The sequence below is a fragment of the Xiphophorus couchianus genome, chromosome 7 (genome assembly GCF_001444195.1).
Source record: "Xiphophorus couchianus chromosome 7, X_couchianus-1.0, whole genome shotgun sequence".
NCBI lineage: Eukaryota > Metazoa > Chordata > Actinopteri > Cyprinodontiformes > Poeciliidae > Xiphophorus > Xiphophorus couchianus.
The window spans coordinates 15607791-15635558 of NC_040234.1; the positions used below are offsets into that span (position 1 = coordinate 15607791).

At 38.5% G+C, this 27768-nt stretch overlaps 2 protein-coding genes across 2 annotated transcripts; one reads left to right on the forward strand and one right to left on the reverse strand.

The window, feature by feature from the left end:
* Window positions 1-2682: 2682 nt before the first annotated feature.
* Window positions 2683-13122, forward strand: LOC114148662 (Golgi reassembly-stacking protein 2). The gene is made up of 10 exons (XM_028024076.1): window positions 2683-2899; window positions 7555-7635; window positions 7731-7934; window positions 8017-8103; window positions 8784-8914; window positions 9974-10097; window positions 10203-10335; window positions 10462-10545; window positions 11319-11432; window positions 12520-13122. Exons 1-10 carry the CDS (start codon window positions 2837-2839, stop codon window positions 12723-12725), a joined length of 1227 nt encoding a protein of 408 aa, XP_027879877.1. The 5' UTR covers window positions 2683-2836; the 3' UTR covers window positions 12726-13122.
* Window positions 13123-13552: 430 nt separating this feature from the next.
* tlk1a (tousled-like kinase 1a) lies at window positions 13553-27528 on the reverse strand. Its single transcript, XM_028023512.1, is given in 23 exon segments — window positions 13553-14604; window positions 15634-15741; window positions 15810-15921; window positions 16056-16191; window positions 16275-16444; window positions 16527-16616; window positions 16720-16811; window positions 16905-16986; window positions 17165-17262; window positions 17608-17674; window positions 18385-18573; window positions 18684-18820; window positions 18901-19011; window positions 19131-19223; window positions 19330-19416; window positions 19500-19595; window positions 19728-19771; window positions 19873-19948; window positions 21356-21427; window positions 21533-21654; window positions 27228-27267; window positions 27269-27304; window positions 27306-27528. Coding segments are annotated over 23 exon segments (2271 nt in total). The 5' UTR covers window positions 27348-27528; the 3' UTR covers window positions 13553-14433.
* Window positions 27529-27768: the final 240 nt, after the last annotated feature.

Sequence of the window (27768 nt, forward strand, 5' to 3'; positions counted from 1 at the left end):
TCAGCAGACTAGGAGGGAAAATATGTGATGATGTTCCAATTACAATGTCAAAGTTTCCATACTCCTTGAACTTCTCCACCTTTTGTCCATTTGGAACCAGACTTCAAAGTATTTTCTTCAGTTTTACGTGATGCACCAACACAAAATAAAGCGTAATTACAAAGTGGAAAGAAAATGATACGTGGTTTCAAGGTGAACAAATAAAAATGTGAAAAGTGTTTCTGGCAGCTGTGTTCAGACCCCTATTTTATAATATCTCTTAAAAAAAATAAAAATAAATCAAGCACAACCAGCTGCCTTCAGAAGTCAAGTATTTAAATATACTCCATCTGTGTCTTAACCGGACATTTGGAGCAAAGAAGGATTATCTTCTGTTGGGCTTTCATATAAAAACCTAACAAAAACGGTTAAACTATAAGGTAGCAATGTGAGAAAATGTGGAAAAGTTTAAGTTTATACATAATGTTTATGCACAGTGATAGGCTTTTATTTAAATCGGGTTTGCACTTTCTCTCTGCCTCCTTGTGGAGCAGAGAGCGAATACATCAGCATTTATATATATTTATACATTTATATATACAGAGGATACTTTTCTTGCATGATGGATTTTTGTGGTTAAAGTGACAAAATAAAATGGTAATACACTTTTTTTTTTTCAGTTTTAGTAGTAAAATCTTGAGGGAGTGCAGAATAATAATTTTAGTGCAGCGACCCAGAGCAGTGGTCTTATTGTTTCAAGGCATCACCAAGCAGCTGCTCAACTCTGGAGTTTATTTATCTACAACTTGAAAGGGTAAGTGTCTCCATGCAAAACGCCACACCACCCCTCTGGAATAATAATGAACATCTACAAAACTCCTCTTCAAAACTATCGCTAAAAAAGGAAACTTAAAAATGATAGGGAATTGCTTAAAATGCACACATTTCTGTTTCAATTGTAAGAAAACAATGGAAAAAAAGTCACAGTCACTGAATCACTTCACTTGGAAGATGTTTAATGTATTTGAAAACACACATTGCTGGCAAATTGGTGATCGTTTTTTCTGAACACGAGCTTCAGTTGCTCAGCAGTTTTTGTTCTGCTCAGTTCAAATTGAATTCAGTTCAAAACGCTTTGTCGACTCCGAAGGGAAAATCAGTGTTGTTGTAACTCATACAAGTTTATTCAAACAATTGTAGATCCTGTGACTGCAATCTCCTGAAGAGGTTGCATGTTCAACTCTTTCGCCCTCACAGATGTCTCTCCTTTACAGATGTCTTCTATGGAAAACCTATTTTTCTAGTTTGCTAATTATTCCTGAAGCAAGGGGAGCAAATACCTTTTCCTGGCACTACATGAATCTGATTTTTTTTTTCTTCTTTTTTTTTTGTATGCCCATTTGTTTTTGTGAAATCTAATTTGTAAGTAAGCTACTCCTTTGGCAGAGATAAATATCCAGCAATTGTTTTTATTTTTTGTTTGTTTGTTTTGTTTTCTAGTTTATTTTAGGAAGTTATTGACACCCCTAACTTCTACAGAAACACATGAATTCGTGTTAGTTCATTGCCCATTAAGATACGGGACACTGACATGTATTCATTTCAAAGTTGCTGTTCCAAACAGCCTGCAGTTCATGTGATTTGTGGTAGGGGGCAGCATTGTGTTGATATTACTGCTTCAAGAATCGTTCCACTAAAATTGAAGCCGAGCGTCAGAGGACGATTCAAAAAATAAAGAAGTAGGAACATCTTTATTTTGGGCAGAATATGTACATATAACCTCAAACTGCTTTATTTATTTGATGCTTTTTGAAGCAGTCAATGGTTGGAAATTTACTTTTAGAAGTTAATTCAGCACTAAAGTTTGGTTAAAGCAATTAGCAATATCCGGAGATCTGGGTGTCAAAATTAGAGAAAGTACAAACAAGCTAGTGAGTTTAGAAAAAAACAATTTTTTTAAAAGGTTAGAAAAAAAAGAAAACGCATGGAAATCTTGACATTGAGCAAATTGAAAAAAGAATGGACCGAAATAGTGACGTTTAAAAAGCAAAAAATATAAATCATATGAATGGTTCAACTTAAAGGAAACAGTGGAAAAGAATACAATAAGTGTAACAAATCGCTAATGTGCTGCAAGCTGTTTGAGATTCTAAGTATTTCAGAACCTTCAGCTCAAACTCTTGAACTTATTGTCAAAATGAAATGCACAATTTAATTTTATCTGGAAGGTTAACCACTCGGTAAGAGGCTTCTGCTGATAAAATCTGGCTGACAAGCAGCTGGAGAAGAAATGGCACTTCAAGTGTCAACAGTTTGGAGGACACTCCAAACTGTTGACTCTGTTTAAATTCACAATCTTCCTGAGATTGCAGTTATCTCGCACTTTTTCCTTCCACGTTACTTTCCATTAATATGGATGGATACCACGTTTTGAGAACAACAAACCTCGCTAGCAATGACCAATTCAGGCCAAACCTGAAAGGTGTTGATGGCTGTCATGTCATGACATTACCTTTTTCTATCCGCTTTCATTTTTGACTGGGCTTGTGTCAGCTGAATGTTGGGGGCGGGGGGGTATTAGCTGCCAGTATGAACATGAAATTTGATCATGTTCGAACTTGTCGGCTCTATTGCAATTCACTGAGATGCACTTGCTTGTCGTATTTTGGAGTCGGTGACGTCACAACTCGGGAGATGCTGTCATCACACAGCTGGCAGGGAAGGAGGGAGGACTGCAGCACAGGAAGTGCAGCAGGACACCACGAACGACGGGAATCACGACATGACTCTTCCCGACGGAGCCGCCTGTTAAAACCAGCGCAAATATCCCACCGCGGCGGTCGGATTCAGGGGGGACATGGGGGGCTCTCAGAGCGTCCAGATCCCCGGCGGAGGATCCGAAGGTTACCACGTCCTTCGGGTAAGAGCAGCTGTGATGGTCGCCTGCCCGGCTAACATCAACGCTCCTCTAGGAAATTAGACGCACATTCACACTGCGGTGCGCTGGTTTGTATTCTATAGGGAACGTGAGGAGGATCCACATACGGAGATGTATGCGCCATAGAAAGCGTTTCCTCGTTGTTTTAGAGGCGAATCTAAATGAAAACAGCTGCTCGTCTTTAATGTGGAGCAGATTAACGAGGCTGACGTGGAGGCTCCGCTCCGATTTCATTGGAGTGCGTCAGGAAATAAATGCATCTATGAATTTAAATCAAATTAAATGTTGGACCTGTTTGTGCCGTTCTCATCATCGGCTCGCAGCTCTCAGGACAGTATTCTCCTTGATGCCAGAATAACCGGTGTGGCCACTACATGACTAATGGAGTAAGGTGTGTCTTGTTCCCACCTTTAGTTTGAATAGTAGTGATTCTTGGGATGGTTTAATCTGCACCCGAGGAGCATATCCAACTCTGGACTGAGGACAAAATATCATTTGGAGATCCTATTGGGACCCATTCAGTGCAGAATTAGGTCAAGCCTTACTAAAACAACTGAGCTCAAAAACAGAAAACTATACGGTCAGATAAAAATAATGTAAATGTGAACATGTCAAGGGCTCTGTTTCTCAATCATTTACACCTATCAGGACCTTTTGATCCTTTTTAAGATCTTTTAGCTTACCTTATGTTGTCAGTCTCTCTTGATTCATTTTTTTTCTTTATGAAAACTATAAACAAAAAATTAGGGCTTTGCATCAAAGCATATTGTTCCTAATGTTGCAAGAGTTTTAGTAAATAAGAAACAACATCAAGGTACCAGCTGATGTTGTTCTGACCCAAATCAGTTCAACTGACCTAATAGGTGGAAACGTGTTTCTGTCCAATCTGCCTTTTATCAATCAGAACCAATTGAAGGAAGTCTACCAATCTGATCACCTTGCAGGCAATGTCTTATTTTGTTCTTTAGGAGCAATAAAAGTATATTTCCAAACCTAATGAGCAATAAAGGTCAACAGCTGTGATTTCAATATCCAATGTTTCAACACCAAAATAATATATTCTTATACTAAGGTTTTATACAAAAAAAAGTTGATGTGACTTATTTAAAGTTACCCGCAACCCTTTCGTGCATAAAATATGATCCTTTGTGTCAGGATTTTTTTTCCCAAGGTGTTTTTGATTTTCTTAATTTTAAAAACACTGAAGGACATTCCACATTTTTAAAAACCAGAAAATTTCTTATTTCTGTCCATCAAAAGCACATTAGGTGAGGCGTTGATAACTGTTGACCACCTAAACAACTTGAAACAAACCGGCTCGTTCTCGTGGCCGAAGAACGTAAATAAGTCTCAACAGTAATGGTTTCCTCAAGTAAAATCTCCAGCATGTCTCATTTTCTGTACAGCACGACCTCAATCAGTAATCAGGATTATTGGTTGAGGTTTCAATAATCTGAAATCTCAATCATCAGCCTCCACTTAGCTCCTCAGTAGAATATTTCTTTTAATTGAGAAAATAAAAGGCACAAACAGAAATAGTGTCAGAATTTTTCTAACTAATTAACTATCCTACATTCATTTCCAATATAGCAAATATTGGAAATGAAACTAGCTAGAAAGTTTTTCAATATTCAATTCTGGGTATCTCCTGCTTTCCCCCACCTATTAGATCAGATGGTTTAAATTTCTATGCACCGTATGGGTAAAAATCAAAAAAACTTTTTACTTGTATAAAGTAAAATAAAAAGAAATAATCAAAAGTAAAAACATAAAGAAATGAATCTATCAATCTTTGAAATATGTAGAGTCGGAATTTTAAAAACACACATAGCTTAGTACGTAATACTAAAATAGTACACAATAATATACTAACATACTTTCAGACAAATTTAAATGTAAACGGTGAAGAAAAAACTGAAATAATATCAGGAATAATGGCAACTATTCAATCAGATTTGGCAGGATAACAACTATACCAATGTAAAGTTCAGCATTATTCTCACATGGTTTGAGTGATAATTTTGTTTTCCTTATATAATATGTGACATAATATTAACCAGCGCAGACCATATAACAGGAGTATATAGTATAACAGGAGTTTTCAGGTATTATGAGACAATTTCTATTAAATCCAGCTTAATTTGGCTACAAAATTGGCTAATAAAAAGCAAAGTGTCTTTTTTTTTCCAGTTTTTAGTTTAACATGTTTAAGCCATTAGTTAATATAAAAAACCGAAATGTGTATTTGACAGACCAAAATTATTATTTTACACTTTTTGGCACTGTTCTTCCAAAATATAACCTTTAAAAATTTAGGCATATTGCTGTGGGGAAAACAGGTCACCGAATGAAAGTCTGTGCATTTTCCTTATATATTTCGATAAAAGTTTACGTCTTTAAAATTCATTTTGAAAGTTGTTTTGTAAAATGTAATTTGAAAAAAAAAAAAAAATCTAAATTTCTGAGAAATACATTTGGATACCCAGATATATATCCCTTGTTACGACGGCTAGGTCTTCTAGTGTGACGCTTCTAGTCACACTAGAAGCATCATATCAGTTGCACGTAATAGAAAAACATGGTTACTAAATATTTGGAAGGACATTTGCCTCGTTTACAAAAATCTCTAGGCACATGAGGGACTGAAAGAGGCATGAGAAGAATTAGGTGGCCTCTGCTTTCTAAGAAAAACCTGCTGGTCAGACTGAAGGTTGCCAGAGACAACATAGACAAAGACTAGAGCGCTTATAAACGCTATTTAACAACTGGCCGTTTTTTTTTTGTTTGTTTTTTTTTTAAAAACTTGTAAGGCAGGTGTCTCCGTCTATAATTAGCAGTCACTGGCATAACGTATGACAAAGATGCCCTTTATTTACATACGTTCTTTTTTAAATATCTTTTAACAAGTTTGACCTGCTCCCCTTCATGTAAAGATCTGCTGTTTTTAACTGATGAGGAAAATTGAAAAGTGACCCCAAAAAGCTTTACAACTCTTAGGGTGGGGTTTGTTGACATAGTGCAGATTATCCACTTTATCTAATCCTTTGATTGTAGACAACCCAGCAATGATATTTTATTCTCAAACATCTTCAGCTCTTTAAAATAAAGAGGGGGGAACATTCTTGATAGAGTTAGGGATTCAAGCTCTCTCGATGCCTCTGTACTTGCTCAGAGGCTCATGTCACCGTCATCCATCACCGCCTATTTGTTCTTCAGACGAGTTAAACCTGAACCTGTTTCACCATAAAACAAAGTCATGTTTAACCCAGAGGTTTGTATGTTTCCCTTCTGAGGTCATTAAGTTAGAGCTTCTCATACTCAAAGAGGACAAAACTGTATTTGCTTCTTTAAGACATTTATTAGCATACCCAGGATGCTTAACTGACTTTTTTTTTTAAATACCAAAAAAGTCTTATAATAACTCCACTGTTTTCATCTCTCTTTTTTTTTTTTTTACTTTTTTACCTGAACTTATTAATAGAAAGAATTTGGTAGAGAATCCAAAAACTGTGCTCAAGTCTTTACTGTATGTAACAACAATATAATATAGTAATGTATTACTACCTTAGTCTGAATCCATAATACTTATATAACAGCATATTTTATAGCAGTCCGAGTAGAGCCTTGCAATTTTAATATTGTTTACAGTAAAATCAAGATGACAACAGGGTGTCTTGCATTGTTTGACTGAAACGTTTTTTCCTTTCTTCATCAATGTTTACTAGGGTCAGCTGAGAAACCAGCTGTCCAACAGTAAAGGCTGTAATAATGAAGTTAGGCCACACTGTAAGACAAAGATAAATTTACTGTGGAGGCAAAAATCGAAAGCTATTCAGTGACAAATCTGGAAAAAAAATGGAAAAACAGAGTAATGGTCTTTATTATGCTGTAGCAGGTAAGAAGTAAGAACAATAAGAAACTATTCTCTATGGACAGGATTCACTGTTTGTAGGATACACTGGGCATCAAATTCAACTAATCAAATGGAAGACAAGTTAGAAAGTTTAAAAACGTTTCCAAAAGGGTCAGACACTCAATCTCAGAAAACGTATTTATGTCCAAGATGGACTGTGAGGCATAATTCACAAAGTTCATTTTCAGCTTTCAAATTTGTGAAACAAAAATGTATGAAATGGAACAAAATAAAATTTTTTAAATGACCCATTCCAAACTCTGACCTTGGCCTCTTTAAAATTACGTCACAGAAACGTTGCAACAAATCCCCGCAGGCGCCGGTGAACTGAACCGACGAGGTGAAGCGGAGTGAGCCAAGATTGCTTCTTGGAAATGCCAGAGGCTGATGTGAAGAATTCAATTCATGCCAAAGATGGTTCTAAATATGGACAGTGTTTTGTTTTTTTTTTGTTTTTCTATAATTGGCTGCCTATATTTATTTAGGTAGCCTAGTTTTTCAATGACTAATTCGCAAACGCATGCAATGTTAAATATTCCGTTTTAATTTTTTCTCCAGTCTCTGTTGATTTCAATTTTGGATCTTCTCTTTGCTGCTTTGATACAAAACACACATTTCAAACAGGATTTCATGTGCGGTCTGTTTGAAGGACGTACATCTTCATTCCTAATTGTTCTACTTTGGTGCGCTTGTCCTGAACTGAAAACCTCTCTGACCTTTTCAGGTGCAGGAACATTCCCCGGGTTACCACGCTCGACTGGAGCCGTTCTTTGATTTTATCATCTCAGTTTGTGACACTAGACTGGTAGGTGTTTATGTGAAGCATCCCGGTCCAGGGCTCAGGCCGCCGTCTCCCTGTTTGAACGCTGATTTTAAAGTATTAACGTATGTCCGTAACAGAACAGGGACAACGACACCCTGAAAGAGCTGCTGAGAGTGAACGTGGAGAGGCCGGTCAAGATGCTGCTGTACAACAGCCGGACGCAAACTGTCCGGGAGACGACCATCACACCCAGCAACACGTGGGGCGGCCAGGGCCTTCTGGGGCTCAGCATTCGCTTCTGCAGCTTTGAACGAGCCAATCAGAACATTTGGCACGTCTTGGTGAGTGTGCAGGTCTCGTCGAAGCTCTGTTCGCCATCTGATCCACTGAGTTAATGTTTGTGTGTATTGTTTCTTTATTGAGGAGGTGGAGCCAAACTCTCCGGCAGGCCTGGGGGATTTGAGGCCCTACGTTGACTACATAATCGGAGCGGACACGGCTATGCGTGAGGTATATATACCCTCTATGCTGATTGGAAGTCGTTTGTGCGGTGGCTTGCAAAACTATTCACTCTTCAACTGCGAACATCAGAATATATTTTTGGCAATTTCATTTCAGACAGAGTGGTGAAGAATCTCGAAAAGAAATTAAAATCATACTTTGGTCCCTACATTTTTTAAAAAAATAGAAATGAAGATCTGAAATGTGTGGTGTGGATTTATAGTCGGTGGTACTGAGTCAGTACTTTGTAGATTCACTGCAAACGCAGCTCCATCTCTTTTGGGCTCTGTCTCTACCAGCGCTTCATTGTTTGCCCATTCTTTTCTACAAAGAAGAATGTCAGATTGGATGAAGAGTGTCTGAGAACAACCGTTTTCAAGTTACAGGTTGTCTTGACTTTGACTAGGCCATTTGAACAGACGAATATGCTTTGATCTCAAGCATTTCATTGTAGTTCTGGCTTAATGTTTAGGGTTGACATCCTCTAACAGGTTTTCTGTCGGGATTGCTCCTGTATCTTCCCAACAACTTTTTTATTTTTTATTTAATACATCTGCTGAACCGAAGCATCCAAACAACACAACGCTGACACCGCTTTGTTTACTGTCTGGACTGACACTTTTACTAGGCACTTAAGATCAAATTCGCTGCATATCTATACCTGGTCTGCACTTTTGTTCCCTGAACAGAGCGAAGACCTGTTCTCTCTCGTCGAAGCGCACGAAGGGAAGGAGCTGAAGCTCTACGTTTACAACACAGACGCAGACAACTGCCGCGAGGTGATCATCACCCCGAACTCCGACTGGGGCGGAGATGGCAGGTATGATGCGCGGAGAAAATGATCTGCGTTGCCTTTTGACAATGGAAAATTGAGGCAATATTTTTGGAAAGCACATTGGAGAGATTACCTTGCTGATCATTTTACTGAGACATAAAAAAATAGACACAATACTTAATTGCCTCTGGTGCAAGTCTGCCTCCTCTACTTGAATCTTTATGGGCCAGATGCATGAATGAAACTTCCCCTAATTCCAAAAAGCAGGTGCAGGTTACATATGGCGCCTCCTCTGAAAGTGATTGTGAAATCTGATTTTCTCTCCCATCTTTAGCCAAGAATAGAAATAGACACTCCTCTGATTAGTCATTTATCTTCAAGCAGGATTGTCAGCTTGGCATGACCAAAGGAAATACCAAAGTATAACATTGCATACTATTTGTCCACTGGTGCATCAAGCAAGACATATCTTAAATGCCCTCTTCTCCTGGAGCAGTAGGAAAGGTGGATGCCTCCAGTGATTCTTCTGCATAGGAGGAAGATCTGGTCTTCAACCAACCAGAGAGTTTTATATATTAGGCTCTTGCACGTGGTCAGCATTTTTGACTTTGTCATCCCTTTGAAACTAGTCATGCAGGCCAGGCGTTTGAAAACTCCTCCCACTTTTCTGTGTCATCGTTTTGACCCAGTTCACCCGCCGGCAGACTAGTCAAGGAATGCTTTCCATGTTTGCGAGAAAAGCAGACTTTTCAGAGTAAAGATTACATTAAAACAAACAAAAAAAGAAATTATTTGATTATAAACAGAAGACTGAAATGCTGACAGGTCAGGTGAATGTGTGACTCCTGGTTTATCTGCTGTTCATAGATCCCCAGACTTTTCAACTCAGACAGGTCCTGGGTTAAAATTTCTGCTAGAGTTTCTTTGTGTGGCTCTTTGTGACTGAACTTAACTTGAAGCTATTAATGTGTTAAATCGTTAAATGTTTTAGTTTTGCTTTCAGTTTCACTACGGGTTTGGTTTGTTTCAGCATCTTATTTCTGGAAAAATCAAAAACCTTTCTTGAGCTGTTCTGCTATTTTGTCTGTATTTCTGTTTCCGCAGTCTCGGGTGCAAGATTGGGTTTGGTTACCTGCACAGGATACCTACACTTAAGGAGGAAAAGAACTCCCGTTCCCCTTCACAGAATCATAAGGCATCTCATATACCCAAAGACGGCTACACGGAGGTAAGGCGACATGTTCGTGGTAACTCAAGCCAGAAAAATGACACATTGCTTCATCTCTTTCAAGATTTTGTTGACATTTAGAGATAAAGAAATTCTGGTTACCAGGTCCAACTCTCTGCTGTCATTCCAACCGTTCCAGTTGTCGTCTCGTCTTCTGCTCCAACTGGATTAGAGCAGCCTCTCAGCAGCTTATCAGTCAGCTCTGAGCCAACGGCTGTCCTCGTTAACACGCCGACAGGTGAAACACCGAATCTGATTCTTTAATCAGATTCTTTCAAATTTTTACTGGCAAATCCTGGATTTACCAGTCATATTAAATTGACCTTTTTGTTGACATGTTTCCACTACCATCCTGCTGTTTCAGGAATTCCCATCATCCCACCGCCCAACCATGCAATTCCCAAGCAAACACACCGTCTGCCTGTAAATGGTGCTGCAACACAACCAGGTTTGTAAGCTTGTTTTTACATCACAAGTAACCAAAAGTTGCACAAAAGAATAAACGGTTAAAGAAAATGAATTAAGTGTCTCGTTAGTTACGCCATATAATTATCTCGACTACTAGAGCTATTGACAGCATTACACTACATGTTAAACGTTTTGCAACAAGTTTAGAAGCGAGATCATTGCTGAGTACGGATAAGGACGGAAAACGATGTCAAAAAGCCCTGAATGTTCCCAGTGTTGTTGTTGGAAGTACGGTATGCTGATTGGAATTTAAAGAAACGGTGGCTAAAGTGCAGAAAGTGGAAGCTTTCAGTGTCTGCTGTAAGATTCCTGAGGAGTCAGGTGGTGAAAAACCCTCGACTGACTGAAAAGGTCCTGCAGCCACCCAGGTTCCAGTTCATACAGTAAGGCCCATACTAAACCCTACAGTAGTAAACTGGACATTTTATGCCTGGAGGAGAGAAAATGAAACGTACATTGAACAAAACCACCGTGTCTACTGTAAAGCATGGTGTTGGCCCAGTGATGCTGTGGGGCTGTTTTATTCTGTATTGAATATTTCTAGGAATCCAATAGTCATTAGGTGGTATTTTGTTTTGAATTTGTAGCTGTTGAGCTGTTTAAATTGTTCACTCGTTGAAACTGCTGCTGGTTTGGATTCTTTGCCAATTAACTTAAATTGTGTGTTAGTTGAAAAAATGGGATTGCTGCTGTATTTATAAACAAACGGACTCCACTCTGTATCTAAAGTTGCTTTGATTTCTTGTCGCTCAGGCTTGATTCCCGTTCCTGGAGCTATTCCAGCCTTCAATAATTTCCCAAACCTAAATGCTACTTTGCCAGAAGTGGGTCATGTTCCGCCGCCTGGACGTGAGATACAACATGACGGTATGCTATGCTTCACCCCTCTGTGATTAGATTCTAAATAATTGTGAATGCTGCTTGAAGTTCTGTATTTCACAAAAAATACAGTGAAAATAGCTGCTTGTATCACACACATCCTCTTGTTTAAATGTTTTCATTTGCTGAAAATAGTTAATAGCATGTTATATTTTTTATGGAGTCACAATTCTTTTAAACAATCTTGTGTTTGTAAGTTTTCAATTTATTGACGGAGAAAAGCCATCCACAACAACATGCGCATATGTGAAAAATTCCCTCCTAAAACGAATAATAAACTGATCATCAAAATCAGGATTTTCTGATCTTCAGAATTTATGACTTAAGTCATTTAGGTCCTGAAGCACCAGTGCCCCACATTATCGCATGTTTGAGTCAGTATGAGGGTTTTTTTTCTGAATCAGATGTAACGTGCACACACTTGTTTTCTCAACAGTCCACAGAATATTTTATGAAGTTTTGGGGAACAAGAGGATGTTTTTTGGGGGAAATGTGGGACAGTAGAGGTTGTCAGTAGAGGTTTCTCTTCCACGGATGCCATGTTTGCTCAGTTTGTGTGAGATTGATTCATGAGTACTGAAGTGAGTGAGGCCTCCAGAGCTCTAGATGCTGCGTTGCTAGGTGACTTCCTGAATGAATTACAGAGACACTCTTCCAGTAATTTTGCCTCCTGGGAAGGTTCATTACCATAAACATTTTTCTCCATTTATGGAAAATGACTGTCACTGTGGTTTCCTGGAATCCCAAAGCTTTAGTATTGGCTTTGTAACCTTTTCCATACTGATCTCCATGTCTTTGAACCTCATTTGTTTGTTTCCTTTTGCAGTTGTTTGGCCTACTTCATGTTGTCAGACAGGTTCCATTTGAGTCTTTTATTGATATTACAGGTCTTGCGATTATCAGGCTACCTGGTTAATCATAGTAAACCCCTGACTTAGCAAGCAGGATGATTACCTTTTTAACTAAGGGGTGGGTTTGTTTAATAAATACAGTCAGAATTTGAAAGATGCATTTTCTTTACTCAAAGATAAAATAAATCTTCTAATGCAGCTTTTATTTCTGTTGCTCTCTGCAGGTCTTCCTCCTCTCAACCTTCCAGCTGCAGTTTCCAGTGTTACTCCTCCTGACTTCATTTATCCACCCGTTGCTGCTAATTCACACACCGCCATCTATCCCTCTTCCACCATCCATATGAACAGTTCACTGACCAAAGCCCCCAACCATTCATCGGTGCCCAACTCTGGAGCAATTAATTTCACTGTAACTGTGGACTCATCTTAGCACGAGGGAACTCATAAAGACGACACCTCGCCCTCAAGTCCTTCCACACCATAAGCAGTCAGTCGCTGACAAATTGGTCGTTTAAACCATGTTTGCATATGAGCTCCTGGAGGACGCTGAAGATACATGTGAGGAATTTCAGCTGAATTTAGACATAACTCAAGGCTGGTACTATGCATTTTCACTTGTCTTCAGAAGCCGATCATAAAATGTGGAAAACACGAATGCGGTTGTCAGCATCATTTCATTTAAGTGGTTAGATTACTGAAAAGTATCAAGAGAAAGATTTAAAAAGCTTGAGACGTTGCTGAGGATTCTTTTTCAGGTTTGTTTGCAGTGTTGTAAAACCTTCTTTGATTGCAAAACAAAAACCTAGTAAAGTTTGATATAATCTTGACTCCAGTTATTCTGTTCTTCTGGTTCCTCCTGATTCTTTTAAGCAAAAACATGCAGTTCCACACATCACCAGAAGATGGTGGCATAGCCTTGACTACACGTGGTGGCTAAGTATTTGAGAAACTGTTAGAGGAAACTTTTCTGTTAATTTCAAGAAGTAAAGATAATGAAAACCCAACATTTAGTTTCTCAGACAAATTGTGCTCAGGAAATCTACCATAAAACCATCAAACTACCAACAACGCTGATCTGACGGTTCAGTCACTGAACACCTACAAGGATGAAACCAATCATCCGGTTAATCCGTTGTCAGAGCCTGAACCTCTCCTGTGCAATTTAGTTTTGATTATATTCTACACTGAAAGGCACCAGTAAATATTGATAGGAATTGGATATCAGGTCATCAATAACATTCATCGAGGGAGAAAAACAACCATTTCTTGGAATTTATTATTCACTCTAAGCAGAACTGTACAACTTGTACCCAAAGTGGAACATACAGCCCTTGAAAAAGTAAGAGCGGCAAAGCAGCAAAATGAAAACACTCCAGGAAACTCATTTTATGTCAGGAAAACTTTTAACTTCTTTAACGCATCACTGCTGCAGCTCGAAATTTGAAAATTCACCTATACAGCATATACAGTTTCCAATTTATATGTTAATATTCCTGCATAGGGTTTTATACATCATTTTTCTACATTTGGTTACTTTGTGCATTTAATGTATGTAAGTATGCTGCTCCAGCCTACATGACACTAGATGCCACTTATATGCTACACATTACATTCCCATGGCTAAATTACTCAAATTAAAGCCTAACATTTGTGGGGGGAAAAAAAACAAAAAACAGAACAATTATCCAAATCAATAGTGAAATTTCTTTAATTCTACATAACGATGACTCACTTCTCCTCACAGTAAATTAACTTCTAGCAGCTGAATCACTTGCATCCTGGCAGGACAGTCTTAATGGCACACAGCCGAATCTCCATTCAGCCACTGAATGCTCCATTCATCTGCAACTTCTCTACGGGGTGTCCAGTCACATTTTCTTCAAAATACATAGTTTCAGTGCTTTTGTCGGACGCCCATCCCAACACACGTTCTGTAAAACACGACTTCTCCATCCTTCCACTGATAAAAGTCCTGATAAAGGAGAAGAATCCAGGCGCAGGTCGGAGGAGGCCAACAGACATCCCCGCTCTCCGGTCCTGCTCTTTCTGCTGCTCCCGTCACAAGTCCAGGCCTCCCGATGAGCCTCACAGTTGCAACTTGAGTTCTTGCTTCGCCTCTCTTATAAAGTTCAAAACTGTCAGTATGAGATGAGACTGGATGAGGCTGAGCCAGCGCTAGCAGCGCTCATCTGTAGATTTCCAGAGGAGCTCGATCTTCGCATTTGAGGGAGCAGGTAGGGGTCGCTGCCCAGCTGGAGAACGTCGACTCGATCCTCCTTCCTGTAGGCCAGGCAGCGTCTTATGAAGGCCTGAAGAGAGGAAAAAGGAAAATCGGTTCATTAACTGATGTCCAGTCTGGGTTCTTAAAGTTTAGACTGCAGAGTTGATTTGAGCCATTTCTAATAAAAAGTTACAGGTTCTGATACATTCTGACATTGACCAAGTCTTGATGAGAATTTTCTCACCGACAGCAATGAACAATTTACAATCTATTTAATTTAAGGTTGAGGGAAAAAACAAGCTTTAGACAATTTACACTGATATGACTGAATAAATATGTTGATAAAAACTTTAATGAGTTTAAAGAACTTTGCTGTCTTCCTCTACAAAACTCTATCCAAATATCCCTAGTACATTTTTTAAAAAGCATTGCCTCTGAACCAAGCACCTTTTCTGGAGTAAATTTTTACCCATGTAATTTATTTTACCCTAATAAATGCAGTAATAAACCAGGTGATAACAGCCTCAGAAAACAAGCCAAGCTCCTGGAAATGTGGTAATAGATCATGCATTAAATGTTCCCAGACTCTCAAATGGAAATAAAGTATGAATAAAAATGGTTTTGATAAAAAGTCTAATAAATTAGAGGAATTTTCATAAAACAAAATAACATTTATTCTGTTCTTCCCTGATGTATAAATGTATCTTAATTAGGTTGTTTGTTTGTTTTTGTGTTTTGTGTGTACTGCTGTATTAAAAGATATCAAATTAAAGGCTTACTACACCCTTTTATCAAGGGCGGATGGTACCTTAACATGCTGATTAATATAGAATTATCGTAAATCAACATGTGATGGCCTAGAATATGACATCTAAAAACCAGTTTGAGTGCAAATAATTGAAACAAGAAAAGGTCAAATACTAAAACCAAACATAAGATATAGTCAAGTTATTTTTATATAATCAGATCTTTCTAGTTTAGAACCTCTACACTGTATCGAGGCTGCTTGGAGCTGGAAAAATATTCATTTTTGAAATTTTCCAATACAGATAATGTATAATAAATATATAAAGACACACCTTCTTAAAACAATCCAAAACAAGCAAGTCAGTACTACCTTAGCTTCATTACTGACAACTGGCTTTACAGGAAACTGGACCTCAGTAGCTTTGAGAATAGTGTTCTCCTGCAGAATGTCCTGCTGCGACTGGTTGTGGCCAAACGGCTGGAAAACAGGGAAAACTTGGTTCAGGCTCAAGTTACCAAAAGACAAATATTATCAAACTGTCTCACCTTTCTTCCATACAAACACTGGAAAAAGATGACACCGACTGACCACACATCCACCTTATTGGAGATCTTTGGCGGTTCTTTACCAACCACAAAACATTCAGGAGGAAGGTACCTTTGAACCAGATCAATACGGTTTAAGGTCTTAGACACATTAAATACACATTAAATACAACTTGTTTTAACCGGGAGCATTGTAGCATTGTATTATAATATGATGCCTTCATGCAGACCGCATGTTTCCCTCACCAGTAGGTTCCAGCCCCCTGCGACGTCAGGTCCATCCCATCAACGCCATAGTTGTCGTCATCCATTATTTTGGAAAGACCAAAGTCTGTGATTTTTATTTCCCCGCAGGCTGTGCCGTCCACTAGCAAGATGTTACCTGCATGTCAAAGTACAGTAAGGTCAACACTGAATCTGTGATCAAACGTTAAGAGGCAGTAAGTGTTCAGACGGCGCGTTTACCTGGTTTAAGGTCATAATGGATGATGGGAGGTTTGATTTCGTTTAGATATTTTAGTGCGTTCACAATCTGCATGACGATAGACCGCGCCTCTTTCTCAGACATTAGCTTATGCTGCTTCAAGTAGAAATCCAAGTCGTTGCCCTCGCAGTACTCCATGACTGTACAAAACCTGTTCAATGAGTCAATGATTATAGCCAAGAAATTATGAACAAGAGACCACGGAAAGAACAAGAATCCAGGCAGTTACTGACGTGTCTGTATCCAGTGAGAAGTAGTCGTAAAGTTTTACGATCCTGGGATGGTCCAGCTCCTTGTGTATTCTGTACTCTCGACATGCATGCCTGGCAAAAACGAGGCGGTTTTAACACCGTTAAACAAAAAAAAAAAAACGAGGTCTAGACACAGTAGATTATGAACTATTGGTTTCCTGTTAGACCCACATACTTGTGATAGTTCTCCTTTTTCTCTTCTCTCCAGTTCTTATTAAGTTGGTGAATCTTCACAGCAGCATATCGTTGTTCAATCAAGTCAAAAGCCTGAAGAGCACATGTAGTAAATGTTATTTAAACAACCCAGCACCAGGTGACCTTTAAGTCTTTAATCTGAGACAGCAACACTTTCAAGCCCACCTTGTAAACTTCACTAAAGCCTCCCCGACCCAAGAGGTGTAGGAGCAGATACCGTTCATTTAGCGTGGGGTGATCTTTAAATCTTAAGGTGGAGAACGGGAGAAAAACATCATTTATTATTTCAGCTCATTCTCCACATAGCTTTTTGTCAAGCAATAACAGACTTTAAAACAGTTTAGTGGATGTTGATAGTATCTGTGTGTGCACATTATGTTCCAATGTCAATGCAGCATCTGTCAAAGGATTATATATAGACTCACTGGGAGCTGTCTTCATTATTTATTCTCTTCAGCTCCCTAATGTGAAGGTTGCGGACTCTCTCCAGGCGCTCCAGCTCAGCCTGGATCTCAGCTTCTTCCTATAAATGATTCAAACACGTAAACACACAAATGCAAAGAGGCAACTTTAGAGAACCGACGGCGAGGAGAGGAGATCATCACAACCTGCCAAAGTAAAACTGCTGGATTGGCCTTAAACAATATGGGAAATCAAAGCATTTAACTATTTTCTAATAGTTGAGTTTTAGGTTTCACACTAAATAATGTTAGTGTGAAACCTAAAACTCAATCATTATCACTAGATAATGCTTCAGTCATGTTTAAAAAAATGACTGAAGCCAACTGCTGCAAAAACCAGCCAAACAAAAAAGGAATATTGTATTCAATATGCAATGATTATGGAAAATATGTGATCTCATACAAACCTTCTTCAGATGTCCAAGTCGCAGTTTGAAGATCTCTTCCTGTTCATGGTACTCTGCTAGAGTCAGCCTAATCAGGATGAGAGGCAAAGAGGGGGAGATTACTCACAGTACAGCTCTCAGTTCATTGGAAAAGAATAAATGCTTAAAGTATGAAACCAGAATTGAGTGAATTAACTGCAGCTCTATTAATCAGAACAAAAGAAGAAATCAAGAATAAAAAGGAAGTAGATGAAGCAGGGAAAGGAAACAGAACGGAAAGAAGGAATTGAGGATAAAAAAGTGGGAAAATTGGAAAGAATGGAAGAATACAGGGAAAAAGTAAAATTAAGAATTAAAAAATAAATGTAAGAAAGAAACAGGAAAAATGAGAAAGCACAAAAGCAAATAAGGAGGTCAATAAGAAAGAAATGAAAACAGCAAGGATAAAATGAAAGATAAAGAAAACGAACAAAACGATGAGGAAGGACGTAGGAAACCTAACGGGAAAATCATAATAAAATAGAAAAGATGAGAAAAAAAGTGAAAAGGAAAAAGTGCAGGAAGTAACACAGGCAGAAAGGAAGACATAGAAAATTAAATAATACACTCTGGCAATGTACTTTGTTTTTAACAAACTTATCCAGAAAACACCAATATTAAACTACAGCCTCTTCCAGACTCCATAGGAAACTCTGACCTTTACATAGTACAGAGCAAAACCCACATTTCTCCAACAATATAGATATAAAATCTTCACCCAAGCTACAACTTTTAAAGATACCGCATGCAGAGTCTTACAGTTGAGGTAGGCTGGGTTTTAGAAAGGGATCGCTCTCTGCTCCATTCACTGCCTTGGTTTTGCGTTGCTTTGGCTCTGAGTTTGTGGTTGGTGCTTGGGAGTTGCTGGAGGACGGAGGCTTCCTCTTGGCAAGAAGTTTCCTCTGCCTCTCGATGTCTTCTCTCTGTTGATTTATCCACTCCTGCTGCCTGTTAATGCAAATATGGGATTTGCATTTTTCAAAGCCCACAAGTCAAAATGATCTCCAGCATTAAAAGTCATTTGTTTTAGTCGAGCGATTAAGGTGAAAGGTTTTTACTTGACGAGGTTCTGGAAGGCGTAGCCGTCTGTCCACTGCTCTGTGAAGGAGGCGCCGTGTCTCACGGTGGTGAAATGGCCCAGACGTAACCTATCCTGCATGCTCTTCTCCCGACAGGCCTGCTTCTCCTGTGTGCTCTGAACAATCATACCAAACAATGATTTGCATCGTATTTCACAAATTATCTCAACTGTAAAAAGAAAGAAACCTAATGTACCTTTTCTATAAGCAACTTTTTGCTCATGGTGATGCATTTATTCAAGCGTTCCTTATACTTTTCAAGTAATTTTTGCTGCTCGTCTATCTGCCGCCTGAGATCACAGTTTACCTAAGAAGCAGGATCAGGAAACGCATCAGCTACATAACATTTAAAAAAAAAACTAGGAAGGCTTTATTTAATTTGTTAGGCACTAATGTGATCAGAAACCTGTCCTGTTTGTCTCTTACCCTTAGCAAGTCATCTATTCTACCCTCCTTCTTCTCAAGGTCTAGGTTCTTTGTACTTTCAAGGGCAGCCAACTTCAAAACTGTAAGGTCAGTCTAGAGTAAAAAACAAACAGAACAGAAATGTTAGTGGAGGATTCTCATACTAATACAAGCTACTAAAAATGATATCTTGATGCAAGAGTTCAGCCATCCTCCTCACCTGAACAAATTTGACCGATAGTTGCTTTGGATTTGGCATCTGGTCCACAAAAGACATATTAGTAGGAGAAGAACTATTTTGTCTAACCTGAAACAGAAGAAGATCATTTTTAAGACTGACTTGCATTAAATGGAGCAACCAAAGAAGATGTGGATCTGAGGATGACTTACAGCAACGCCCTGAGTCGACTGGGAATGTGAGTTCTGGGGTGAGCGGAGCACTGGGGGGAGGCCTCTCACAGGACTGGACCCGTTCCCTCCCTGAAACTATGAGGCGATAAAGAGGACTGTTCAAGTTGCACATCTAGAAACCGCAGAGGTCTCTTCTCATTAATAGAAGATTAAAACAAGCCATGAAAGGTGAAGAAATGTATAAGGAATATAAAACTGCAACCTTACATCAAAGTAATCACTTATTTTGGGTCCTCGCACAGCTGATTTTCCTTCAAAGAGAAAAGGAGGAAGTTTTTAGGTTGAAAAGAAATGTTCTCTCAGATATTTTGGACTTACTTAAGAAAAGACCCAAAATTAAAAAAAATTAAACCTTGGCTGCTCTCTGACTGGATCTCAGGCTTCCTTTTTCTGCCTCTAGTTGTTTCTGACTGTTTCTTCTCTGGAGTCTGAAATATGACATTTGAAAGAAAGAGATTATTACAACACAACTTCCAACCTGTTATCCATCTGGACAGAGGCTTTAGTGAGCAAGCAGCCAATCCCAAACTCTTTACACTGCTGATTGTAATCTGGGTTTGATTTTTCTGTATGTAATCTTATTAGTTCAGTATTTCCATAAACCAGGATCACTTCTGTTGAACAAGTCCATAAGTGCCAACGTGAAATCTTCAAACCGCAACAGCTCTTATAAAATATATTTTATACTGGGTATGTTTAATATACCCACCAAATATGCAGTAAAACTGCCTCTTTTTTACATCAGACCAGAATTAAATGAGGAAAAACAGGACAGTTTTAGCACGAACCAAAGATTTACTGGAACATTTTTTATTTTTAAAAGACCACAAGCATAATCCCCAAATATACTCAATAAAAACAGCCTGGAGGTGTTTATTTAACTTTAAAGAGAAAACTAAAAAACTGAAAATTGCATTTGCAGAGCAAAAAAATGGATCCAATTATTGCAAAACGTGACACATATTGCAGTATTTTAACATGTGGTCTCAATCACTTCATCATAACTCTGTTATACAGACTGTGACTGCTTCCAAATGCTGAATGAACAAAATACAAAGTTTACAGCTATCCATCTACATAATCTAAAATAGAAGTGATTTAATCACAAAAACAGAAGCTAAGGGGCACCTTGAATATTTGTTTAAAAAAGAAATAGATTAGGTTGTTGTTCACATTTGGGAGAAACACAAACCCTTCAACAAAACACCAACTAAAACCACTGCATGGCGATACACATACAAGCTCAACAATAACACAATCCAGTTTTCAGTTGCCAATGATTAGAAGAGCAGCTTTTTAAAGACATCCAGCATTAAGAACACTTTGTCCATTCATAATTTTTTCACTATCAAAATTAAGAAATTCTGCATTGTTTATTTTAACAACACAGCTGGGGAATTTTCTAAGGTGCCTTAATGTCTGAGTCAGTCATCCTCCGCAGCCTCCTGAGTTTTCTAACTTTCCCTCCTCCAATTGCAAACTTGCCAACCAAACTGCAGCTTCACAAAACAGCTGCTTTGTTGAGTCGACATCTTTCCTCCAGAATGGCTCAACAAAAGAAGTTCAGCTTGTTTCACAATTGTTTTTTCCTTTTGCAAAGAGGTTGTTCGCCACTGAAATTTATAGGACAGAAAGACTATTCAGCTGGTCATATATTTCTGAGATATACATGGCCCATACGATTTGACATTTATTGTGACAACTACTGCAGTTCAATTTAGTGTGTGCCTCTAAATGCAAAATCTGATCATTAAGTTGGGATTGTAGTTTAGTCAATCTGACTGTAATGAGTGTAAAACGGTTCTAAAGCCATACTTGAAATGTTTCTGCCTTACCTCGGACTCCTTGTCACTTAAGGATCCCAAACTTCCAAAACTATGATTTGAACATTCATTGTTGGTCAGTCCCTGCAGGAAACAGAAAACATTTAGCTTGGAATCAGTTTGAGAGACCCCAAAAAGTATAAAAAACAAACCCTTCACCACTTTAACCAACTTAGCACACTGACTCACTTTGGTTCCTCCACTTGTGCTGCAGGTGCTTCCCCCTGTACTGCCACTGACCCCGCCCATAAATCGAGCCTCCAGCAGTTCCTGTCTGCGGGGGTCCAGGCTGTGCAGCTCCTCCATGGTGCCTGGGTGGATAAACACCTGTTATTTAGTAGTCTACTTAATTGAAGTTTTTCATTGCTCCATAAAGAGCAGATGGCACAGCATCAGTAGTAAGAACATTAACACAAAGAACTCATTTATATCCATTCTCAAGGGGAACTGAAAAAATCCACTCCAGTGGAAAAAACTGTACATTTTTTTAAATACAGTTTACTCTTTCCCACACTTAAACAATCCTATATTGTTAAGAATACTGCAGGTATCAAATCTATTTTATAACAGAGCGGAGGTTACAGCCTTTTCTGTGCTACAAAGCGCTGCCATCCTGAGAGTTCAACAGGAATCTTTCGATTGCTAGGCGATGCTGAATACTGCGCTCCGGTGGGAATGATACAGGAGCTCCTTGGGATTCTGTGTTGCTGCAGACTCAGAGGTGCCGGCACACTAAACCTGTGCTTTAATGAGACAACCATTTTGAAAAGCTACCCGGGCCTCAGCAAAGCATCCAGCATTTCAAGAGGTTGAAATATTCAAGACGTGTTTAAAAGGAGGGAAAAATAAAGATGTGTGAAAATAATAAAAGGAATTCAGCAACCAGTCAGGAACCAACTGGTCAGAAACTCAAATCTTAATTCTGATCAGTGAACATATCAAGTGGAAACTGTTTTAGCTGGACAAAGACTTAAAGCTGTGAAGTGTATAAAATTAACTGTGAGAAAACAAAGGCTGAAGAAAGCTCCTAGAGAGGAAAATGTACTTTCTACTGAGGCATGCTGGGTTTGTTCATGCTGCTATGATTGCAGTCAGTAAATAACAGAAAGAGTTTTCCCTTTTATATTCAGTTAAAAGATGCCGGATCAGGAAACATCAACATAAGAATCTACTTATACACTGATACACACTAGTCAGGCTAACCCTTTAAAGCTAATCATGGTTGGACTAACACAACATGCTAAAAACAGGTTAAATTATCAACTCACTAATCATTTTGCCTTTTTTGAAATAAAACAAAAATCCTGTTTACCTACTGTACCATCCAACATGGCTGTTCTCTCTGCAACAAGGTGAGCTTGCCTCTCCCCTTAATATGAATCAATCATGACCAAAATGCTGCTTAAACCAAATTTTTTAGTAACAATAAATTAATTAGGAGTGCACCTATATAGAGACATTTGGGCTGATATTGATACCCAATAATATTTTTGATATTATATACATTATAATGCCATTTCAACACAGTGAAACACCTAACACAACACTAATATTACTTCTCTGCTTCTGTTAAACATCTCCCAATCCTGCACTACATCACTGTCATGTCACATGACCAAGCAAATACCACATGGCCAACCTCGTCCCTCTCCTGAAACATAAACGGCAACAACATGGAAATAATCATTGGTTGTCTATATTGGGTCAGTTTAGCTATCGGATGATACTGATATGTTAAAAATTGACAAACAGTCAATACCAATATTTCTACCGTTGTATCATGCATCCCTAAAATTTGACAATGTACCAAATTTTGTTTGTGGAAAGAAGTTGTGAACTATTACCTGTCCTGTAAAGGACTAAATGCTGCATTTATTGTGGTTCTGTTTTATTTGTATGGATATACCTGTTCCACAACATGGAGCGTTTTACTAAATTTGTAAAACATTTTGTGACTGAAAGTTGCTTTTGAGAAACTATTGTTTTGTTTGTTTGCACTATGAACCCTTTATTACTAGGTTAAATTTTCAGTAGAAAACATAATTTATTTCTAGCTCTTTAAAATCTGAATCAGCTAAAACTGGCAGAGGCAGGTTTGAGATTTACTGCTGTAAAATGTCCAGGTGGTAAATTATAACAGTATACCTACACGACACAGATACTGCAACAGTGAACCCACTGACAGAAACAATAGTAGTCAAAATATGTTTGACGTAAAATGCCAATAAATCTAATTCATATTAGATACATTTTCCAAGCTGATATTGTAATATGTGCACACAAAATGCCACTTCTACAACAGATTTAAATAATCTGGGACATGATTTCCCACAATACCTAAAATAAAAACTGGATCCTCTGCATGTAATGCACAAAGGAAGCTTATTTCAGCAAATAACATACAACTATGAAAACTGCTTGTAATGATAATAGTACAAGATGTAACACATATAAATGACATGCCACCACTTTTAAATAGAGCTCAAAAATATATGAAATACACTTCCAAGTGTTAAAATTATTATTTTCCTTTAAGTTCATCCACAGAACCACCTATTAAGTATAGATTCAATGTCTAACAAATTATTTTGTTCATTAATTTAGAAATAAATTCAAACAATTTTGTTATGTACAGAAAACGTAACATGTTTTAAGAAGTCAGGACTTAAATTGCTACATTGTTAAGTCATGAATTCTCTTTTAAAGCTAAATAAGAATTATTACTCTGTAAATACTGAAGTACTACACTTATTGATTGTTGGTTGAATTAAAGTAATACAAAGCCAAAGAAAGACCAATAGTATTCAGAACTTACACAACTAAAAGTTTACCAAAATCTACAAAATAAAAACAGAAAGAAAGACCATTGGGTCTCTATGTTACAACTATAAATGTACTATTACAGAAAGTGAAATTGCAGAACTCTTGAGACCAGGACATATTTGGCATCACTTTTTCTTCTTCAGATGTATCTATAATTCACCATTCTAGGGAGTTTCCTCCGTAAACCTCAAATCTCTTCGCTGGAAAATTTCCTGATGAATGCAATAGAAATTCCACCTCCTGTGCAATAAGAAAAATGTTGGAAACAATTTGACAGCCATTCAATTTCCTCCTCCCCTTCCCAAGAACTATTCTTGTTGCGTTTCTCCACAATAGGTCTTTGACTTCCAATCAAACCTGCAGCAGCACATTTTGTTGTCGAAATCATCTGTCTAACCACAGGAATACCGTCTGCATTTGCTTCATATTCAAGGAGCCACAAGTCGAAAGCAAAACAAAAAGCTGCCGTCAATTACTTAGATTATTTTGTAAGGAGAGCATACACCTGAATAAAATAAGTGTGTGAGTAAATCAGATACCTCATTTTCAGCTCGTTACTTTCACCTAATACCTCCACCAGCTTGACTTGGCAAATATAAATCATGCTGGTAATAAATGACTGGTATGTTCACTGTTGCTAATGATGATCTCCAAAATAAGAACTGCAAAATCCACAGGAAGCAGCTGTTGTAGGCATTCAAGCAACCCTCAAGGGAAGTGGTACTTCTAAAACTCTTCCTTTTGCTGGTTTTCATTGCAATCTTTGTGTCTGATTTGGATCCATGTCAACAGCAGGTTCCAATGATTTCAGCCGTCCAGATTGTGTGGTCTACATCACAAATGTCTCACTTAAAAAAGGTTGAATATTGTGGAGTTTCGGATTGTTTGATGTGGATTTTCCAATGCAAGGTGCGTGTTCTCTATTTGTCAAAAAGAACAAGAAAAGCATGACGATTGATTCGGCAATATTTGGACACGTGAGATCTGTGTCATGTGAGATCTGCTAAACAGAGATCAGCCAAGACCAAGAGGTCAGCATTTGATGCAAAGTGCTATATTTAAAACACATCTTGAGTGCTTTATTTTGCAAAACGACCTTTTCTTTTGACTAACAAAAAACTTTAATAACTCATTACAAAAGCAACTGAAAAATATTTTACTGAACAGCTGCTCTTTCAATTCCCCTAATTAGGTATGTGCTTGTGATATGCACCACAACATAAATTGAGTTATTACATTTTTCCCCCTTTAAACTTTTAAAATTGGTCAAGCTTTCTGCACCACTCCTTAATGCTAAAAGTCTTTTTTAATTAGGTAGAGGAAAATGTGCCAGAATGACCTAAGTTACTGTTATTTTTCTAGGCTGTTGGGTGAAGTAGTCCTGCCCCTCCCAGACATGCTGCTACTGACTGCTTGTCCACTGGCTGAAAGAAGGAGAACAAACTGCACTCATCTATTTAGAAGCCAACAACAGGATGGCTATCTGAGCTGATAGCCTGACCAATTAACCATGTAATAATATCAGCTCATTGTACTTTTTTAGACTGTAAACAGCGGTGCAGCAAAAAGGGAGAACACTCAACACAATTAGCACATTATAGTTACTATTAAACTGAGTGAGAGTTCGTTTTAGATACAAAGCATTTTTTTTTCAATCAAAATACCAAAAAATGTTGTAAAAACATAACTGTGTCTGCAGCAGGAGAAATAGATGATGCTCTACATTTCAGTATTTAATTTTTGTGTAAATATTCTTTTACTTTTTGAGTATCTCTCACCTGTACTTGTTATGATTTGACACTTTAGATTAACAAATGTGGTTTCTTGGGAAAAAATGTAACATCAGACTTGTATAGCACTCACAACAGGCTTAAGGAGCCCTACAATACCCCCCAATGTTAGACAGAACATGCATACCAATTTCACATACACATTTGAGCTTTGTATCAAGGATTTCCTTCTGTCTCAAACACAAGGCCTCAGTGTATGACTGTTATCTATTTTCAAGCCCCTGCAGGAGCCTGCGGTTGAACCCTTACAGCCCTTGTTGTGGATGTCATTTTAACTCCATGCTGTTCAGCAGACTGACCACCTGTTTAAGGACGACTCAATCAGAGTCAGAAATAAATCCCAGCCATGATATGAGTGTAGAGCTTACACCTGAGCTAATTCACTGACAACTTCAACTTCAGAGCAGGAGAAACGCATATTTAACAATGACAAGTGGCATTGTTGTCACCACTGTTGTCAATCACTGTATGTTACAGAGATAATACAAGGAGCAGAGGGGAAGCCATAACAGCTCACTCCTCCATCACCGCAATATCTGGTGAAAAATGCTGACCCTAAAGTAGGCACAAGAGCCACATAATAGAGAGTTACAACAGCTTTCATCCCCCTTGGCTGTTTCACAAACTCAAATAAAGAGATGAGGTCAAACAGGGATAGCAAGCGTCCAGTATGTTAGCATCCATAGCAAAGGGACATCTTCAAACTGCCTAATGTATCTGATTTACTAGCCTATTCAATGCACTCCTGTCCCGTTAAGTACATCCAATCATTAGATTCAACATAATCCAAATTTCTGTATGTAAAGACTACAATCGGGACACAAAGGATTGCACACCTTTACCTTGCTTGTTAGGACTCCATCGATGTAACATTAACACTTCCAGAAACTGCTTGGTTGTTCTACTTGCATCAACTGACTCGTTTTCAAGAGTTAGCCATCCCAACGACGTGATGGTTTTGTAAAACAAGCGTCGATTACAACGTCTAAATGTGTCCCTCCACAAAGATTGTTCTGCATCAGTGCAGGTTATTTGTCTAAAAGGTTACAACACTGGCCTGGGCACTAAGCTACGGTCCTGTCTTCGGTGCTACAAGCTAGCCCAAACAGCCTCTATGGACTTTGAAGCTGACGCTTCACTGTGAACGTTAGCTAGTGCCGAGCAGCTTTCGCGAACCGAATTTGTTCGGTAGTTTTAGAAGAACTGCTTTAATCCTCTGTCAAAGTACCAAATGGGGAATATGTAGAGACTTTAAATACGTTTAACGATACCTTCCGAGGCCTTCACCCCCGCCGTGGTATGCTGCTGAAAACACAGTCCGTGTTGGGGACGTGGAGAGCTGGGACCAAAGATGGCGTCCCCTCCAAACTTCCACTACTTTGGATTCTCATCAAGCTACTTTTTTATCTGTAGGTGCCGCAGCGCAGGTCGCTCACACGGACTGGGAAGCGAGCCGTGCGGTGGACCGCATGTTGTTTTTTTCACACAGGTACACCGACCACCAGGGACAGAAAACGGGAAAACTGCTGTTCTTTTAGGGCACAAACCTCTTTTTTTTTTACCTAAGCAGAGCGTCCGGGCTCCAGGGCCACCTCTCTCCGTCTTCGAGTGGTTGTCTGTGAAACGTCACGCAGCGTGTGCAAAAATTCTTCTCGTGGAGGGGATGCGTTCTGTCTGAGCGTGCGTGGCGATGTCCACAATCATGGCTGATAATTACATGTAGGAAATAAATCAACTTTGGACATCAGAAGACAAGATTATTATTAAGAGTATATAAGAGTATTATTATTATTATTGTTGTTGTTATTATTA